This window comes from Gastrolobium bilobum, unplaced genomic scaffold (genome assembly GCF_033153095.1).
Source record: "Gastrolobium bilobum isolate Gb01-03AN ecotype WA unplaced genomic scaffold, APGP_CSIRO_Gbil_v1 utg69168, whole genome shotgun sequence".
Lineage (NCBI taxonomy): Eukaryota > Viridiplantae > Streptophyta > Magnoliopsida > Fabales > Fabaceae > Gastrolobium > Gastrolobium bilobum.
In genome coordinates this window covers 1-20,793 of record NW_026896316.1, presented here as the reverse complement: position 1 = coordinate 20,793, position 20,793 = coordinate 1, and the positions used below count along the sequence as shown (strand labels likewise).

At 40.7% G+C, this 20,793-nt stretch overlaps 1 protein-coding gene and 1 non-coding gene across 2 annotated transcripts; one reads left to right on the top strand and one right to left on the bottom strand.

The window, feature by feature from the left end:
- Positions 1-18,661: 18,661 nt before the first annotated feature.
- Positions 18,662-18,768, bottom strand: LOC133298918 (small nucleolar RNA R71). Its single transcript, XR_009749869.1, has one exon. It is a non-coding gene; the product is annotated as a small nucleolar RNA R71 (small nucleolar RNA).
- Positions 18,769-18,805: 37 nt separating this feature from the next.
- LOC133298917 (uncharacterized) lies at positions 18,806-20,682 on the top strand (the record flags this gene model as incomplete). Its single annotated transcript, XM_061498307.1, has 4 exons — positions 18,806-18,979; positions 19,114-19,583; positions 19,685-20,063; positions 20,118-20,682. Coding segments are annotated over exons 1-4 (1,588 nt in total), but the record flags the coding sequence as incomplete, so codon positions are not given.
- Between the last annotated feature and the right edge of the window lie 111 nt (positions 20,683-20,793).

Below are 20,793 nucleotides of genomic sequence, written 5' to 3'. Positions count from 1 at the left end.
GAAAAATGCCACTTTATGGTAAGAGAAGGCATTGTGCTAGGACACAAAATCTCAAGCAAGGGCCTCGAGGTGGACAAGGCTAAGGTGGAAGCAATTGAGAAGCTACCTCCCCCTACCACAGTAAAAGGGATCAGAAGCTTCTTGGGACATGCTGGGTTCTACAGACGTTTCATTAAAGACTTCTCCAAAATCGCCAAACCACTTTGTGAACTTCTGGAGCAAGACAGGAAGTTCAATTTTGATGAAAAATGTTTGACAGCTTTCCTGGAGCTCAAGTCGAGGCTAGTGTCCGCACCCATCATTCAAAGCCCAGATTGGAGTCTTCCTTTTGAATTAATGTGTGATGCAAGCGATTTCGGCTTGGGAGCAATTCTTGGGCAGCGAAAAGACAAAATCTTCAGAACTGTTTACTACGCTAGTAGAACTCTTACTCCAGCACAAGCCAACTACACAGTAACAGAGAAGGAGATGCTAGCAGTTGTATTTGCATGTGACAAGTTTCGTTCATATCTAATATGCTCCAAAGTCACAGTATTCACTGATCATTCAGCAATCAAGCAACTCTTTGCTAAGAAGGATGCCAAGCCAAGACTTATTAGATGGGTACTGTTGCTCCAAGAATTTGACCTTGAGATCAAGGATCGAAGAGGAAGTGATAACAAGGTGGCTGACCACCTATCTCGATTAGAGAGGGCAAGCCCACAAGAAGAAGATCATATCAAGGAGACATTCCCTGATGAGCAACTTCTGATGATCTCTGAAAAACAAGCTCCTTGGTTTGCAGATATTGCAAACTACCTGGCTGCCGGAATAGAGCCATACCACTTGAATCACCAAGGGAGAAAGAGGTTCCATCATGAAGCTAAGCAGTATTTCTGGGACGACCCTTTGCTCTACAAAAAGTGTTCTGACCAATTACTTCGAAGGTGTATCCCTGAAGGAGAACAACAGAAAATACTAGAGCAATGCCACAGCTCCCCTTATGGAGGACACTTTGCTGGAGCAAGAACAACAGCAAAAGTGCTGCAGTCAGGTCTATACTGGCCCTCCTTGTTTAAAGATACTAATGTTTTTGTTAAAAAATGTGACAGGTGCCAGAGAACAGGGAACATTACAAGAAAGCATGAAATGCCCCTTGTTCTAATAATGGAGGTGGAATTGTTCGATGTATGGGGCATTGACTTCATGGGGCCTTTCCCACCTTCCTTTGGAAACAAGTATATACTTGTTGCAGTTGACTATGTGTCGAAATGGGTAGAAGCTGTTGCTACTCCCACCAATGATGCCAGGATAGTGCTGAAGTTCATCAAGAAGAATATTTTCACTCGATTTGGAACCCCTAGAGCAATTATCAGTGACGGGGGTACACATTTCGTGAACAAACAATTCCAATTAATCCTGAAGAAATATAGAGTGCAGCACAAAATTGCCACCCCTTACCACCCACAGACCAGCGGGCAGGTAGAGGTGTCCAACAGGGAGATAAAAAAAATCCTGGAAAAGGTCGTAAACCCAGATAGAAAAGATTGGTCCAATAAATTGGATGATTCCCTATGGGCGTATCGGACAGCTTATCGAACACCCATTGGCTGCTCCCCTTATCAGTTGGTGTTTGGAGAAGCGTGTCACTTGCCTCTTGAACTTCAACACAAAGCATTATGGGCCATCACATTGCTAAACATGGATTCCAGAATGGCTGGGGAAAAGAGGTTGCTCCAGTTGGTTGAACTAGAAGAATTTCGGAGCGAGGCATATGAAAACGCCAACCTCTACAAGGAGCAGATGAAAAAGTGGCACGATAAAAAGCTTATCAGGAGAGAGTTAGAAGTTGGAGACAAAGTATTGCTGTATCGATCCAGATTGAAACTGTTTCTTGGAAAGTTGAAATCAAGATGGGAGGGACCTTATGCAATCACTGAAGCACTTCCCAATGGAGCATTTACCATTGCTCATGAAACATCTGGAGCAACGCTCAGGGTCAATGGACACAGACTCAAAAAATATAATAGAGGGATCAAGGAGCATGAGGGACTGACTTCTCATCTCAATGACCCAGCTGAAGTCTGACCCAAGGATCAACAAGTCGAGCTAAGACTATAAACGAAGCGCTACTGGGAGACAACCCAGATTTATTTCTGCGACATTTTATTTATTATTATCTTTGTTTGAGAAAATTAATGTGCTAACCATTGCAGGAAGCTAGTTTTGGGGTTGCTCTTGAGCAACCTGATCCCAAAAAGCAAGAAGCAACCAACACTTAGAATTTGATCCCTCAATGTTGAAACCAAGTTCTAATTGGACTGATCCATTTTCCCCTTTTAACCCAAGGGCCTGCAATGGGCCGCATGCGAAAAAAAGAAAGAAGGAAAATCGAGTGGCGGAAGCAACGGAAGGATAACAGCTCCACGTCGTGCTGTCACATCCCTCAAATCAAGCAGCAGTAGCAGTTTCGAAAAGAAGAAACCGTCAAAGCAGAGGACAGTTGCTTTCCCCCAGGTATTTATGTGCAGCAGACGCTCTTCCCCCCATATCCACCACTCAGCAAAGCCATGATCACCACCATACAGAGTTTTTGTTTTTTTTTTGTTTTCCTTCCCATCCTCTCCTTCGTTCCTTTATAAACAAACACAGAACTGTTATTTCATTCTGATAATCTTTGCTCCTTCAACCCACAAAAATCCAACCTTTACTCCCCACTCCATCACTCCTACTCAGAACCTTACACCATGACACGTCCAAAGGCCATTATACCTGTTGCTTCTATCTCCAAGAAGAGGACCCGAACAGGGAAAAAGCTCAAGCCTGAGCAGACCACAGTCGACCGAACAATCATACCAGAACGGGGCATAGTCCTCAGTAGCTCCAAACACGGAGATCTCGACCGATGGCTAACCGAGGATATAGCAGAACTAGATTGGGAACTCTTCATTGAGCCTCCCTCAAGAGCTCGCACCGAGTTCGTGACTGCATTCTTGGAGGGAATGAAGAAAGAAGATCTTCCAAAACTCCTCATCAGAGGCGTGAAAGTAGACTTCTCCCCTGAAGAAATCAACGAAGCATACAACACTGCTTCAGTTCCTGCTGAACAAGATGAGTTCGATAGATACTGTGCTGGCCGAGGAGATGAGGCCATAACTGGAGAAGTGCTCGGAGAAATAGGCTCAGAAGGAGCAACCTGGGGAACTAAGGAATCCATCCCTAGGAAACAACTCAAATTCGAAGCAAAGGTATGGATGCATTTTATTAACTCCCGTCTGATTCCCGTGAGCAACGACTCTAGAGTGAACTGGGAAAGAGCAGTGCTGGTCTTCTGCATCTTGACTAAGAAGAAGTTTGATGTTGGGAGGATTGTTTACAAACAACTGGTGGCAAATGCACTAAGAAACTCCCCCTTCTTTTTCCCTTGTCTGGTCACTGAAATGTGCAAGAGGGCTGGTTTAAAGGCCAATATTCCGATTTCGGATGAAATCATCCCAGAAGGGTCGGACATTGATCAGTCCATGATAAAAAGAATCAGAGACAATGAAGGATTGGAAAGTGAGGAGGAAGAAGAAAAAGAAGAGAAAGAAGAAAAAGAAGGAAAGGAGGAAGAAGAAGAAGCTGAAGCTTCGGGTAGCGTGAAGGAAGAACCTCAAAAAACTCCAAGAAGGGAAAAAATTCCCTTTAAGAGAGCTCCTGCAAAGAGTGGACGAAGGCAGTTCCTAGTCGAGACAACTGACATGACTCAATGTCAAACTATGTTCGGTCTCGGAGCAGACCTTCTATTCACTCAAGTGCAAGCCTTAGAAAACACAGTTGGAAGGGAGCTGCAATCTCTGAAAGAAGCCAGCTTGCTCATTAACAAAGAAAAGGTGGCCCTGCAAAATGAACTTGACCAGATAAAAAATGCTGGACCACTGCCTCTGAAAAAGAAGATTGAGGAAGGAGAAGGATCCTCAACCTTGCAAAACACGGTGAAAGACCTGGTGAAAGCAGTAGAGATGATGAACAAGAAAATGGAAGAAAGGGAGCAAGCCCACGAAAAAGACAGAAAAGACTGGAAGGAGGAGATCGGGCTCTTGAAAGATGAATTGATGAAGAGCAAAGAGGAGGAAATTCAACTCTGATTGTACTACAGAGCTCGGGATCAAATCTTCGCCAGTAACTGGGGAGAAAAATTCAAGGGACAAACTCCATATCCACTGTTTCCAAATGTTTTCCCTCCAGAAGCAATAACAAATGCTCCGTTTAGCGAAGCAAGACAAGAAACTGGAGAGCATTAAGGGTCGCTACGGTGACCCCATGTTCATTCGTTCCCTATCCTCTTTAACTTGTTTAAATCTGTTGGAATGAATGCCTGAAAGTTTTATGGTGGAATGTTACTGACCTTGCTCTTAGAAAAATGACTACTGTGGTGTACCAGGGATTCGCCACCCTGTTTTACTTATAAAAATATTTCTTTTCATTTTTTCTAAATTACCGTCCTAAGTGTCCTGATCTACTCAATGATTCTTTTTGCCCAGGATTTCGCTCCTTGAGATGCCCTAAAGAGTTTACAGTTTCTAAACAAAGCAACACAGGGCATCACTCTGACTTTGAGCAACACCATGCACAAAAAGCAGCACTCCAAAAATCGGACACTCTGTTATTCAGTGGACTTATTGAGTTACCAAGGAAAGAACTTCAGGCTGTTTAAATAAATTAATCTGCCCCTGGTTAAAAAAAAAAAAAAAAAGGGGGTCAGCTCCTCTGCTCCAAAAAATTTCGCTCAAAGAGCTCAAGTCATCAAGGTGAGAGCAAGAGCCGCTCAAAGAGCATGCTGTTGAAGGTCAGCCTTATGAAAAGACAAAGGTAATCGACTTCCAGTTAAAAGACCTGAAAAGAAAGAAATAGAGAAGGGAGCTAAGAAGTAAGAGAAGAACTCAAGCCAAAAAGTTCAATCCGGAAGCGTCTCTGTGGAAAACTGACTAAAAGAGTGGAAGAGGTCACACACACAATGAAGCTGGTGAAGCTCACAAGTCAGATGAGTGCTCTAATGAAGCGATGGAAAGAGTTAAGTTAAACTCTTCATCGATAATCTCAAGGAGCATTACCCTGCCACAAGAAGACTGTTGGTTGTGAAGGATTACTCGGGACGAGTAATATCTAGTTTTGGGGTGTTGATAGTCCTCAAGAGTTGAGGCCCATTAAGTGTAAATTGTTCCACAAAATCCATGTTTTGGTTATAAATCACTCCCTTCAACCTTCTTCTTTTCATATAGAGCAACTATTTTGAATAGTGGACCAGAGCAATGCCGAAAGTGGGAATTAAGGTAGACCTGGAGCAAATTTAACATTATCTTTTTCACATATGACTATTGGGTTAGTTTGCTTTGTTCAGGACACCTAAGGCCCATCAAAAGGAACCACAAAATGAAGAGAGAAGAAGGAGTGTTGCGCAGAAGGGAAAAAGAAGTCTGCTATAGTACAACAGCAGTCAAAGGAAGCAATGGGGAGTCCCCACATCAGCTACAGCAGAGAAGGTGGAGGTGCTGCCTCTGCTATAGTACGAAAGCAAAGAAGCTGAGCAATGGGGAGCCACCACGTCAGCTACAGCAGAAGGAGTGGAGGTGCCCCCCTGAATCCGATACTCCCACTCACAAAGGGAGCCAAAAGCAAGGGAGACCACTTCCATTTAAGGCCAAGCTGGCAAGAAGCAAAGCTACCATTGGAGAGGATTTAAACAAAGCATGACCCTTGATGAAAGGAAGAATGAAGATCAAATGAAGAACCCTATAAAAGGAACAAGCAGTCCTCATAAAAAGATCATCCATCCTAGAACCGATCATATTTTTTTGTTTTCTTTTTGTAAAAATGCTCACTAGGAGCTACCTCTAAGTAGGTGAGGGTTCCATAGAAGTAATCCCTTTTGTCCTAGGATAACTTTGTAAGGAACACATATTTTATGAATGAATTTTGAGTTGCTCTTTGGTTTAATTTATTGATTTTGTGAAACCCTTTGGGCTGGCAACCTCATCCCGGGACCACTCGGTTGATGAATCACTGACAAGGGAGTGTGGAGCATTCTCAAGATCCTGGGGTGGTTTAGCCTGAAGAAAGGAGGGAGAAACACCTGGAATGGGGAGCACTGCCATGTGAATCCATGCTCTTTTAAGAAGGCAGCATGGTTTCCTTGTATATAACTCCAAGTACTATAGAGTAACATGGAGAGTAAGGCCTTACCCTCTGCTTACCTATAGCAAAACAAGGGAAGGAGCAAAATCCACTTGTAAAATATGCTACCAAGCAGGGTTAACCAAAGGGATGAAAACATGGAACTCGTAACACCTACTTGACTTTTTCTGAAATTAATCTTAACTCAAACTTCTGTCACAATCTTCCCTTCACGATAACTGAACTGTGTTTTACCAGCTGATGTTCTTACTTTCATTTCGTTGACTGCTCTTAAAGTTACTTAAATTGATGCTTTTTTATTCGATGACCGTGCTAAGTCATTCACTGCTCTCATCTGGTCTAGAATGGTTAACATTGTTTAACTAGCTGCCCAGAGATTGCTCTTTGTGAAGCTTAGCTGAGAATAGTACTTTCTTTTATTGCTTCATTTTACAAATTAAGTTTCTTTTAGCGCTTCTTACTTCACAACTGCTCCCTGAGGACGATAAATCTGGGGCTACAATACCCTATATTGCTTGACACGTACGCTTGCGTATAGTTGAAGAGGGTTGCTCTAAGTCAGAGTAGATTGCTCCTGTTGGCAATCCTGATTATTACTCTGCACTCTTGCTCTCTGAAAAGATATTTCCGAGCAGCTCTCGGTTCGACCAAGCAGTATTCTTGCAAACTGACTCGAGGAGCTTTGGTTATTACAAGTGGAGAGCGCCATGGTAAATTATGGAAATTGCTGGGTAGTACAGTATTCAGTGGTGAAAGCTATGTTTCAGAACAGGCGGAGGAGGACACTACTATGTTATAACATAGGAGGCTGAGGCATATTGGAGGAAAAGGTCTGGATACTTTGACATCAAAGAAGTTGGTTAATGGAATTTCGAGCTGCTCTATGGGGTTTGGATTTTACGAGCATTGCCTGCAATGGAAGCAAAATCGGATATCTTTTGATTCTATAGGAGGAAGAGCTGAGGGGATTCTGGACCTGATACACAGCGATGTATTTGGCCCTACACCTGTAGCATCACATGGAAAATTAAGATATTATGTTTCTTTTACTGATGATTTTTTAAGATATGTGTGGTTATATTTCTTGCGCAGCAAGGATAAAGTGTTCGATAAGTTCCGCGAGTTCAAGGCTTTGGTGAAAAATTAGTTTGATCGAAAAATCAAGGTGCTGAGAACTGACAATGGAGGGGAATTCTGTTCAACAAAATTTGACCAGTTTTGTGCGAGCAATGGGATTGCAAGGCAAAAGACTACGCCTTACTCACCTCAACAGAATGGGGGTGGCAGAGAGGTTGAATCAATCTCTCATGGAGAAAGCACAGAGTATGCTCAGCGGTGCAGGCTTGACAGCTAAGTTTTGGACAGAGGCAGTGGCTACTGTTTGTTATTTGAAGAACAAATCTCCTACATTGGCCTTGAAGGAGAAGACTTCGTATGAAGAACTATTTGGAAAAAGGCCAGACACGCAGAGTGTTTGGCTGTGAAGCATATATGCACGTACCCAAGGAGAAAATAAGCAAGCTTGACAGTAAATCTGAGAAGTGTATCTTTATTGGGTACAAGGATGGCGTCAAAGGTTATAAGTTGTGGAATCCGGATACTAGAAGTGTAACTTACAGTAGAGACGTTGTATTTAGGGAATCTAAGTTGAATCAAATGTTTTCTGAAGCTCCTGAAAAACCATAGACAATGGAGTTGGATGTGGATTTGAAAGAGGATACAGTAAACTCACACGTTGAATTGGCAAACTTTAATTCTGAAGCTGCTGAATATAATGAGGTAGATGATGAATTTTCTGAAACCGAGGTTGAGGTTGAAGCACCGGTGCTAAGGAATCCACGAGGGAAAGAAGAGATGAATATATAAGAGTTATACACTTGGAAATTATATCATGTGTGCTAGTGATGATGTTTGTGAATTTAGTATTACAGGTGATGATCCGAGTATTGTAAAACAAGCTAGGAGCTCAGAGGATGCCAAACAGTGGGAGGAAGCTATGAAAGAAGAGATGAAGTCTCTGATGAAAAATCAAACTTGGAGTTTGGTGAATCTACCTGCAGAACGAAAAATAATTGGTTGCAGGTGGGTGTTCAAGAAGAAGGTTGGTGCCAATGGGGAGATTGAGCGCTATAAGGCTCGGTTGGTTGCAAACAAATTTTCACAGACAGAAGGGGTTGATTATGGTGAGGTGTTTTCACCTATTGCAAAGTTAAATTCCATTAGGCTGGTTGTGTCTGTAGCAGCTGCATATAACTTAGAGGTAGAACAACTGGATATGAAGACGACTTTCCTTCATGGTGATTTAGAGGAGGTTATTTTCATGAAGCAATCAGAGGGGTTCGTAGTAAAAGGCAAAGATGAGCTAGTCTGCAAGCTGAATAAATCTCTGTATGGCCTGAAGCAATCTACCAGGATGTGGTATATGAAATTCGACACTTATGTGGTGAAGCTTGGCTTTGACCGCTGTGATGCTGATCACTATGTTTATGTGAAAAGGTTAGAAGGTGATTTTGTTATTCTAACTTTGTATGTTGACGACATGTTACTCGTTGAAAACAGTTTGAAGATGATCAACACTGTGAAAGGGTTGCTAGCAAAGCAGTTTAAAATGAAAGATCTAGGCGTTGCAAATGTGATCTTGGGTAAGCAGATTAAGAGGGAGCATGACAAAGGAAGATTATGGTTAAGTCAGCGGAAGTATATAGAGGATGTTCTGAAGAAATTCAAGATGACTGACTGCAAGCCTGTGTTGACTCCCATGTCTACTAGTTCTAAGTTATCGGCTGACCAATGTCCCAAGATTGAAGAAGAAAAAGAAGAGATGGCATCAGTTCCTTATGCTAGTGCATTTGGGAGTCTGATGTATGCAATGATTTGTACTCGACCTGATATTGCTCAAGCAGTGGCAGTATTGAGCAGGTATATGTTGTAACACCCCGTGTATACCCGGTTTGTTATCATATCATCGTATTAAGCTACGCTTAATTAAAAATGCGGAATTAATTTTTTCTTTTCAATTATGACGTCATTAACATTAACCAAGTTGATTACTTAATCCTTTTTTCATAAAACATTGCCTGTATGTAAATTACAATAAAACAACTAACTGGAATACCTCAATATATAAATAATTGTGAGTATCTAAATCACGGAACTACAACACGTAGTCCGGACCATGATCCTAATACAATTATACAGCTCGAATCTAAATCAATAAGTCAAAACAATGTGGCATGGACAACCCTCATTCTCACCAAATAAGGCCACAAAGCCCAACAAAGTCTCAGCTCAATAATCATATAAAGACAAATAAACATAACCAGCATCCAATCAAAGCAGTATAATCAGCATGCAACAGTCAACTAAGCTCCGGCCTCTTGCCACCTGAGGTCTCAACCCTCGAGTTACCTGAACCTGAAAATGTGTCCCGAACGTAGGGTGGGATCTCTAAACAAAAATCTCAGTAAGACAAGGGGTCCTCAAGGATTTCTCCACCCCAAGCTCACTTACATGTGCAATATAAGTTTTAAAAATAGTAAAACAATAAAAGTTCCAAAATTAGTGCAATGCAGTAGAATAATCATGTCATGTGTGTCAAATATTCTACTGGCCAGAGAAATACAGAATTTACATACGTCTATTACCTACAATCAGAGCAAGACACTACATGCACTCACCCACAAGATCACCCTATTATATGTCTCCTACATACTCATGCTTACCGTCTAGGTGGAACAACACATGCATATCATAAGGCACTTGCAGAAACAGCTCAACAACATTTCAAAATCAATACATGAAAACACATCACGCATATAAATCACCCCCATGGGGTATGGTTGAACCAACAATGGCTAAACCGAGGACACGAAAGCTTACCTCGCAAGCTAACTATCCATTCAAGAGTCCAACCAAGTTCAAGGTCCACAAACAACACTCTCACAGTCTGTTTATACCAACAATCATAATCTACAAGCATATGACATAACAACAACGTTTTCCTTTTACGTTTCATGTCTTTAGGCTTCTCACAAAGCCATAAGCCCTTAATCGCTTTGATTCTGACTTAGTTAATTATTACAGAGGTTCAACTTAACCAATCATGGGTCCATAAACCCATAATACAGTTCTGTCTGAACAAAACCGTCACTGTCTCGAAATTTTCATTATATCCGGATATTTGTTGGGGGCATATCCGGATATCCAAAACCCCATATCCGGATATAATATTCGAATATTTCGCGACAGAATACAGTTTCTGCATTTCGCGAGATATCACTCCCAAGGTTCCATTTTTAACACATTAGAACGTTAAAGCGTGCATCTTTAAACCCCTTTAGGTCAGTGATGATGTTAACTACTTAAACCTATCATTTTTCATGCCAAGACTTGATCTTTAACAAAGGAAACTCATCATCCAAGGTAAGGAATATACCCAAGGCTCTCAAAGAAGAACAAGGGAGGATCTTGGAGCTCACTATGCAGCTCCAACGGTCTGCCACCTAGGGAGCACGAAAATGACAATCAAGCAAGGACCTTTCTCTCCAAAGGTAGCTTCTTGGAGTTCAAAAAAGCTAAGACAAGGCTCCCTCAACCCACACCAAGAAGTCAGCACCTAAAACACTCAGAAAACAGCACCTCCAACTCAGAAATGGTTAACCTTTTAACCCCACAAGGCTAGAACACACTCACACAAGTAATCTTTGAGAAGAAAGCAAGAGAAAATGTGCTCCCAAGGAGCTTCAATGAAGGGAAAATAATGGAGGAAGGTGGTTGTACTCACAAGCTCAGAAACTCAAGTAAGAATGCAAAATTCTGACCTTGGATCATGTGCCAAGCCCTTATATAGCCCACTTAAGTTTTAATCGCATTGTATTAGCGCTAATAGCTACGCTTAGCATTTAATCCCAAAATTTGGATTCTGAACCTAGTCATTTTTCTAAGATTTTTCATATTTTTATTTTATTTTTTGCAGCACTTTTTCGGTACGCGTTTTTACGTAGCCAATATCAGTTCTGGCACCAGTTCTCTTTATTTTGATTCCAAACTTGTTATACTAGTCATATATATTATTCTAGTAATACATACACCCTTTTCATAATTTTTCGGGATACTTCATCGGTACGCTTTTATACCGTGAAGCAAAATCGGTATCTGCATTTTTCGTCAGAAAACGTTATTAAACACTTACCATAATTATTTAAGCCTTATTATAATTATTAGGGTTAATTCTGAAATTATTTCCTAATTTTACATTTAATTAATTTAAATTCCTAATTTAACAGTGCAGATTCTTACATTCACCCCACCTTTTAAGAATTTTGTCTGCAAAATTAGAAACATACATGTCTCGAAACTCAGGGTATTGCCGGAGAAGCTCGTCCTCTTGCTCCCAAGTACACTCCTTAGGAGTTCTTCTTGTCCATTGCACTTTAACCATCAGAATGATCTTGCTCCTCTGCTTCTTCTCGCCACGATCGAGAATCTTGAGTGGTCCGGCGGGAGTCTTTAGGTTCTCCCGAACCTCAACATCATCTGGTTGCACCATATGCGAAGGATCCGCTACATATTTCCGAAGCTGAGACACGTGAAACACGTCGTGGATGTTGGCCAAGTTCGGAGGCAAGGCAAGCCAGTAGGCAACAGGCTCTACCCTACCAAGAATCTGGTATGACCCTATGAATCGCGGGCTAAGCTTTCTCACTCTGAGGGCTTGACCAACACCTGTGACAGGTGATACTCTCATAAACAGGTTCTCACCCTCACTGAACTCCAGTGGACGATGCTTAATATCATAATAGCTCTTCTGGCGATTCTGCATCTGCTTCAGCTTTCCTCTGATCAACTGAATCTGCTGGGTAGTATCTTGAACGAAGTCCAAGCCAAACAACTCTTTATCTCTAACCTCAGACCAACAGGTAGGAGTCTGGCACCTCCTACCATATAATGCCTCATAGGGTGCCATGCCCAGGCTAGGATGGAAACTATTGTTGTACGAAAACTCCACCAGTGACAGGTACCTATCCCATGTTGAACCCTGCTCCAAAGTGCAAGCCCTCAACATGTTCTCCAATGTCTGGATGGTCCGCTCAGTCTGAGGGTGATAGGTTGTACTCAATCTCGACTGAGTACCAAGAGCTCTGATAACTCATATTTTGTTACACTTATTTATTACTCTTGCTTGGTATTTTTATGATTTATTTGAATTAAATAAAGGTCTTTTGGGTCAATTCACAATTCTAGATTTTAGTTGGGTTTAATTGATTTTCGTCATAATTTTCCATATTTACACTACTTCTGTATTTTGACCATATTTCACTCCACAGATGTCCGATTGACTCTGTTCTTGTTGCTTTTTGCAGGTAACAGATAGGGCTACAATCTCTATTTCAGCTACTAAATCTCAATTCGGACGGAAAGATGGTCGAAACTTGATCTTAAGATGACGTATTTTGCTGGAATTTTATTTTGACGTTTGAACGTGTAATTCACATTAGACCCAATGTGTTTAGGGCCCAAGGCCATGTTTTATTGTTTTATTTTATTTTATTTAGCTTTTATTTTATGTTTGGGCTGAAGCGGTGAAACCCTAGCCGTCCTGCGTGACGGCTATTTAAGGGAGACTATAGGAAACCCTTCGGCAGTCAGTTTTTACAACAGAAAAGTTCTCTCTGAGTTTTTATTCAATTTTGTTCTTCATCTTTTTCTTCCTCTTCTTTTTATTTTAATCATGTTTACCTTAGTCATGCGAGGCTAAGAACCTTTTAATCGCACCACTAGGGTTAGCCTAGTGGTGTGGGGTGTGTGTGTTAGGAGTGTGTGTAGTGTAGGGTGTTGTGTTCAATTCCTTGTAACCTCCAAAAAAAAAAAACCTTTTAATCAACCTAAGGGTAATGGATTCCATGGATTAGTCTTGAGGATCTGCGTTTATTTCAAATCAGTTTTGTTTCCCTTCCCAACTCAGATTCATATCGTGCGATCGTGGATATTCAATCTGAGGTTCGCGATTGCGATTATGGAAAGGGATTAATCATCAGATTTGATGATTAGGTTGATTGACCCTATGACCTTAAATCAAGCGGGCTGATACTCTGCGAGTGTATGAGTAGAAGCATCGTCTTTGATCAAATGCTAAGCGATCGCTTAGAGAAGGTTGTCAATTGGAAATAAGGATTCTGATTTGATTGACAAATCAATCACGATTCTGATATCTTCTTATCCGAGGAAAGACGTCCATGGAACCCAAACCTTAGGTTGGTTAATTTTCAATTACGAATTTTACATCCAATTTTATCTTCTGCCTTTTTAAATTATTAAACTGAAATCAAAACAAACCCCCCTTTTATTTTCTGTCATCATAAACGATTTTTACCCAAGCAATTTCCTTGAGAGAGACGACTTAGGGTTTCCACTCTACTACAAATTTTCTGAACCCTAAAGAATTAATTTTTAATTTGCGCGAGTTCGACAGCTCGTGTCAAGCTCCCTGCAGCGCCTCCCAGAACTAAGATTTGAACTTCGGGTCCCTATCACTAATGATACTCTCGGGCACCCCGTGAAGCCTCACAATCTCGCGAACATAGAGTCTGGCCAACTGCTCAGTATGAAGCTCACCTTTATCGGAAGAAATTGGGCAGACTTACTCAATCTGTCCACAATGACTCAGATAGAGTCACAACCAGCCTGAGTCTTAGGCAATCCCACTACGAAGTCCATGGAAATGCTCTCCCATTTCCACTGTGGAATCCCAAGAGGTTTAAGCTTACCGGACGGTTTCTGGTGTTTAATCTTCACTTTCTGACAAATCAAACATTTGGACATATAGACTACTAGGTCCTTCTTCATGGCCGACCATCAGAAATTTCTCTTCAGGTCTTGATACAACTTTGTAGCGCCAGGGTTGATAGTGAATTGGCCCTTATGAGCCTCTGTCATCACCTCCACAGTCAATGGACCTCTGGGTACCACAATGCTCTTCTGGAACATCATCAGTCCATCCTCATTCCAAGATATACCATCTTGGTTTTTCACATAGTCCAGGAACTCTCTTTGCACTTGTGCCTCTTTAATCTTCTCCATCAGCTCATTTTCAACTTGCACCGTTTCCATTTCAATAAGTGCACCCCAAAATAAGGAGGTCACCGTCAGATCTTAAAATTTCTCAATCACAACATTAAAATTGTCATTCAATTCTCTAGGATCACCAGTAACTCTATCAATAGAGGTGACTTGACCCCATATACTCTATTCCTTACAATAATCTGGGGTGAGTTTAGATCTTATTCCATGACTCTAACCTCATCTCGACTTACAATTTCTATAAGTCAAAACTTTCAAAATAAAATCATATTTCTTTCACAATACGAAATCATAATCATGTTCATTTCAATCAATATATGTTAGTTAATATTCTAATTCACATAGTAACGTACCTTAGTTCACGTACACCTGCAAAATTTTCAAGTCCAATAATAAATCGAATACTCTATGCAATAGTCTACCTCAATCTCCATGGCATCTGCAAAATCAAAAGTCAAATAAGGATGAAATAACATCGATACATTACATAATTTATCGTACTTATTTCATGCTTAGCACTACCCATGGTGTTAACATGCCAACTACATATGAAGCAGGTCAATAATTTACATATTAACCTAGAGTCATGGAGACCACTCAACCCACAAAACTAACTATACATGCATTAGCCTCGCATATACAAGATCGCGTGTGGCCTTGCCACACGTCCAAGTGTTACACACTTAACTCTCTAAAGAGAAGTTCACTTTCTCAACAAACCTGACTAGAGAGTGTTCCTCACTCACCAGCAATAAGATATCTTCTCTTGCATTTTTTTTATTTTTTATTTTAAATAAAGCACCATCACAAGATGTAATGGCATAAGGCATCTTACCTTTCATGCCAAACTTGGCATATCACTCTTCGTATATTTTACTCATCACCCCTTAGTGCTTGGAGAGTATAAACTCATATTTCAAGTCTCTTAATGCATTATTATACCATGAGGAAAACTAAAATTGATTGATCTGTGCACCTCGTGCACCCGGACCACTCGGTGTGTCAAACTCAAATCGGTGCCCTCATGGAACTTCTAAAAGTCAACACACTTAGGATCCAATCCCCAAAGGGAAAGCCATCGCAATAAATAAGTGCACCGTCCCTAAGTCAAACAATACATCACCATAGTATCTCCAACATGAGTTATACCTCTCGCAAGGTGTGGAGCTCGGTCCGTCTGCTGACTATCCGACGTATAAACTCGGCCGGTCTCAAGTAGTGCAGGAATCATTTGGAATGGTACCACATGAGCAACCGCAGCACTAGCGACATGTGTAAAGCAATCTCTAGAGTAGTGTACCTTCTTGACACACTTGAAGCATATCAACTCACCCGAAGCACAATGTCCCAAATGCTCCTTCTCGCAACCTGTACACTTCGGGATAGTCGAAGATCCAGCAAAGTTGCCTACCTGAGTAGTAGACCTCTTGAATTTGTTGCACAGTTGCTTGGCTTGTAGTTGCTTCCCTTTACCTTTGCCTCTAAGCTTCCTGTCCTTCCAGGAAGTGGAACTACTGGTTCCCTTAGCCTCAGATTCTTTGACTTTCTTTGCCTCGTGGTTCACTTGAACCTTCTCGAAATCACAGCCCTGCTGAATATAGGTATCGAAGTCTTTCGTTGTTGACCCAAATATCCTCTCCATTTAGCACCTTGTAACAGTTTGTACCCTTGCTGCTTGCTCCATCTTTGTAACGCATCTTTTGACAAGGTGACCTGGCTGGTCACATCTAAAACATACTTTTTGTTCTTGCCTGCACGTACCCTTATAAGTCTTTCCACACGTGCTGCACTTAAGCAACGAGGATTCATTTCCAACTAGCATCCCTTTAACTCTGCTCCCAAACTGATGTTGGGATGGAGGTGGTGGCAGCGGAGGATGTTGGCCGTCATGACAACTAATTCTCATCTCCTCCAATACGACCCGTACCGTGGTCATATACGCCAGTCGATTCCCCTCTAATACATCTTCAATGGCTTTCCGGTTTGTCTCTTGATAAACCTTTGGTTTACCATGTTCTTAGGATAAAATATACAAGAGTTATGTAGTAGAATGCATGGAATTCAAGGTTTTATAACATATAAGTCATAAAATAAGAATTTGAGCTGATGTTTTATAGTTCTTTGCATTTTGAAGGTAAAACCACACCTCTTGGTGCTAAAAAGTGATAAAGAAATCATGACAAAGAAGCAGCGGCTCAATATGGACCAAAGGAAGCCAAAATATTACAATTCAAGGGCCAGAAGAGCACGCTCAAGCGCACAAGAGGACACTCGAGCGCTTCATAGCAAGGAAAACAGCCAAACTGGGCAATTCAGGGCGCTCAAGTGCCCAACAGCACACTCAAACGCCCAAGAATACAAAAAATAGTCTTAAGGAGCACGCTCGAGCGCCCATTAGCATGCTCGAGCGCGCTTAGGCAGACAACAACAGCAATTTGAAGCAATTCAGCACGCTCAAGCTGCCAACAGCGCGCTTGAGCGCCCAAGCACATCCTGACAGCAAAGATTTACTGTGATTTAATGAAGATTTGCCAAATTGCGATATCCGGAACCAAAACGGAAACATTTCAAAAGATATTCATGGGAAGATTGAAGAAGGATATAACAAGATTCAAAGCTCAAATTTATCAACCAATCTACACGATCTTAAATGCAAAAAGGAAACAATCATGAAATCAATTACAAATCTGATATGGATTCGTTGGAAGATACAATAAAGGTTGTGGCTTTGAAGATTATAAATAGGTAGCTGAAATTCAGAAACCAATACACAAGTCCAAGACTGAAGGAGGAATCCTATTGCGGAGCACTGGAACACTGAGGAACCAAGTCAACATCACACCAATGGAGGCTTGGGATTCTCTTTTCTTTATTATTGTTTTTCAATTCAGTATGCTAGAGTAGTCTTTTATGTAGTTAAGGGTAGATGGAACCCAATTGAATCTTTATTTTATGATTTAAATTGTCTCTGAATCCTGTTCTTTTTATAATTGAATAAATTATCCTTCCTTAATGCTTTCTATGAGTTTGTTCCTTATAGAATGATTTTGGGGGATTGTATGACAACAGGGATGTTGGTGCATGAACCCTGACTTGATAATTTATCATAATCCTTGTGATCTAAGAATAGGAATAGGAATAGGAATAGACATAGGATAATTATGCAATCTTGTAATTCTTGATCTTAATGCATGTTTTCTTGGGGAATAATCGGGGAACTAGAGTTCTTTCAAGATTACATAGATTTATGGTAACAAGGAATTGAGCCGTAATTAACTCAGATAGAATTGATTGGCAATATATTAAGAAACAGATTCTTGGTCATTTAATTCATAACATATTGAGGATATTGGGAGAAGTCGAAACCTTAACTACGTTTGTTTTAATTCTTAATCAAACATCATCATCTTTATTCATTCTTTTAATTCTGAATTTTCATAATTGCATACTTTTACTTGTTTTTAATTTTAAGTTCTTTGAATCACAACTCTCTTCATTTAAATTCTCTCAAACCAAACCTTTGATTGTCCAACTAAGACGCGATTAGCGAACTAGTGCTTGAAAATTCTGATCCTCGTGGGAACGATCTCGTACTCCGGTACACTTTATTACTTTCAAGATCGTTGCACTTGCCGAGTCGCAACAAGTTTTTGGCGCCGTTGCCGGAGATCGAATTCTTCAACATTAGAAGTAACTAATTCACTTTTAGATTGGACGTTTTAATTTTTTGCACTTTATACATTCTTCAAAAATATTTTTCTGCATTAAAATTCTGCATCAATTTTCTGCATATTTATTTTTCTGCATTCTTTGTTTATTTTTTATTTTTATTTTTATTTTTTATTTTTTCTGTTTTGTCTTTTTTCTATTTTTCTGCTCATCTTTTCTTAAGTTTATGCGAGGTACTCTTAACCCGCAAATCTTACAGTTTGATCCTGAGATAGAAAAGACAGAAAGGAAACTCAGGAAAAACGCAAAAGAAAGAAAAGCAAAAGAAGAGAAAGAAGCATCAAGTTCGTCAGAACCTAAGGAGGAACCGATGGCAGAAAACAATCAACTCGCTCCAAGGATGTTGGGGGATTACATGACCCCCGCTCGAGTTCCACAGATGGCAAGCATTGTTAGACCAAACATAGAGGCTAACAACTTTGAGCTGAAGCTGGCACTGTTGCAACTGATTCAAAAAGAACAGTTCGCTGGAGGAAGCACAGAGAACCCCTATAGTCATCTTGATAACTTCTTACTTTATTGTGATACATTAAAAGTAAATGGAGTTCCTCATGATGCTATCTTGCTCAGGCTATTTCCATGCTCACTGAAGGATGAAGAAAGAGATTGGCTGCAGTTTCTACCTGAAGGAAGCATAACCAATTGGGATGACTTAGCAAGGAAATTCTTGGCCAGATTTTTCTCAGCCTCAAAGATGGCAAGACTCAAGGCGGAGATCACTGCTTTTGAACAAAAAGACAGCGAATCTTTGTACGAGGCTTGGGAACGATTCAAGGGATCACTCAGGAAGTGTCTTTAACATGGAATTGAAGCATGGGAGAAAGCAATAATCTTTTTCCAAGGGATGATATCCAACACAAGAACACTGGTGAATGCTGCTGCAGGAGGCTCCCAGAAAACAAAAACTCCAGAGGAAGCGCTGGAATTACTGGAATCTCTAGCTTCTCAGGAATTTGACAATGCCCCTGCCCCAGTTGCACAAAGGAGAGCAGGAATTATAAAGATCGACGGCTATGATGCACTCTTAGCCCAAGATGAACAAATGCTAGAAAGAAAAAACAAGAACAATTAGATGCTATTAATAAAAATTTTAATCTGTCTCAAGTTTCTTCTGTTTCTAATTCTAATATTAAATGTGGTATTTGTGAAGAGGCTCATGCGACTGAGGATTGTGACTACATCAGAAATACTGAAAAGCCACCAGCAGAGGTAAACAGACTCTCGTATGATCAGAAGAATCAGAATCAACATCCAGGGTTGAGTCACAAATCCAACCATCAACTCAATCCTCTTCTTCCAGTGCAACCACATACCCCACAACAAAGTAACACTTCTGAGTGGGAGAAAGCTTTTGCACAGCTGTGCAAGACCACTTCTGATTATGTTCAAGGTGCAAATGCTTTCAGAGAGGACACATCTTCTTTCATGCAAGAGACTAGAGCAGCACACCGGAATCAAGAAGCTTCCATAAGAAATCTGGAAATTCAAATTGGCCAGTTGTCAAAGCAATTTTCCGAGAGAGCTCAGGGTACTTTTCCAAGCAACACAGTTGTCAATCCAAGGGAGCATTGCAATGCTATCACCACTAGGAGTGGGACAATGATTCAGCCTATAGAGGGGCAGTCCGAAGAAAAGAAGAAGGATGGAGAAGCATCAGTTGAAGAAGAGAAGGAAGAAAAGGAAAAGGATACAATTGAAGTTAACAAAAGCAATCCTGCAAAAGTCGAAAAGAAACTATTCAAGTGGGAGAAGAAGAAAGCTCTAGAAAGACAGAACAAGCCAGTGGATCTCTCCCATATGCTCGAATCCCTTGTCCTCAGAGATTAAAGAAAGATATTCAGAAGCAGCAGTATTCAAAGTTTCTAGACATATTCAGGAGGTTGCAGATCAACATTCCTTTTGCTGAAGCTTTAGAGAACATGCCCAACTATGCAAGGTTCATGCAGGATCTATTATCAAGGAAGCGTAAGTTGCAGGAATGTGAGACGGTGAATCTGACGGAGGAATGTAATGTTATCATCCAAAAGAAGTTACCTGCCAAAGTCAAGGATCCAGGGAACTTCAGCATTCCATGCACTATAGGCAAAGTGGAAGTGGACAATGTTTTATGTGATCTTGGAGCTAGCATCAATGTCATGCCACTCTCCATGATGAAGAAGCTGGGGATTACTGAAGTGAAGCCCACAAAGACGATAGTGCAACTAGCTGACCGCTCTTCAAAGCAAGCTTATGGCATCATTGAAGATATATTGGTTAAGGTTGACAAGTTCATCATTCTTGTTGATTTTGTCATCCTTGACATTGAAGAAGATGCCATTATTCCTATGATTTTCGGAAGACCCTTCTTGGCAACTTCAGGAACACTGATAGATGTACTTAAGGGCGAGCTGATATTACGGGTAGAAGGAGAGCAAGCAACTTTCAAGTTCTTTGACAAAGAAGTCCCCTCATCTGTAGCTCAACTTGAAGATCAAGTCTACTTTATTAGTGAAAAGAAGGGTGAAGAAGAAAATAATGAGGAGTCTTCTCAAGAAAGTAAGCCAAAAGTTAAGATGGACAAGCCTAGGAGCAAGGGAAAGCATATAAATACCAAATTCAAAGTTCTTGAGACTACTTTACCTCATCCATATACACAAGAGCACTGTGGTAGGACACAATTTACGAATGATGGAGCTTGGACGTCACCAAGCTTATATTTGAGCCACCATGAACGTAAATCAGGTACGTCAAGCTCGTGACGTTAAACAAGCGCTAATGGGTAGGCAAACCCACATTTTACTGTTTTATTTTAATTTCATTGTTTTTGTTATTTTTACTTTGAATTAAATAAAG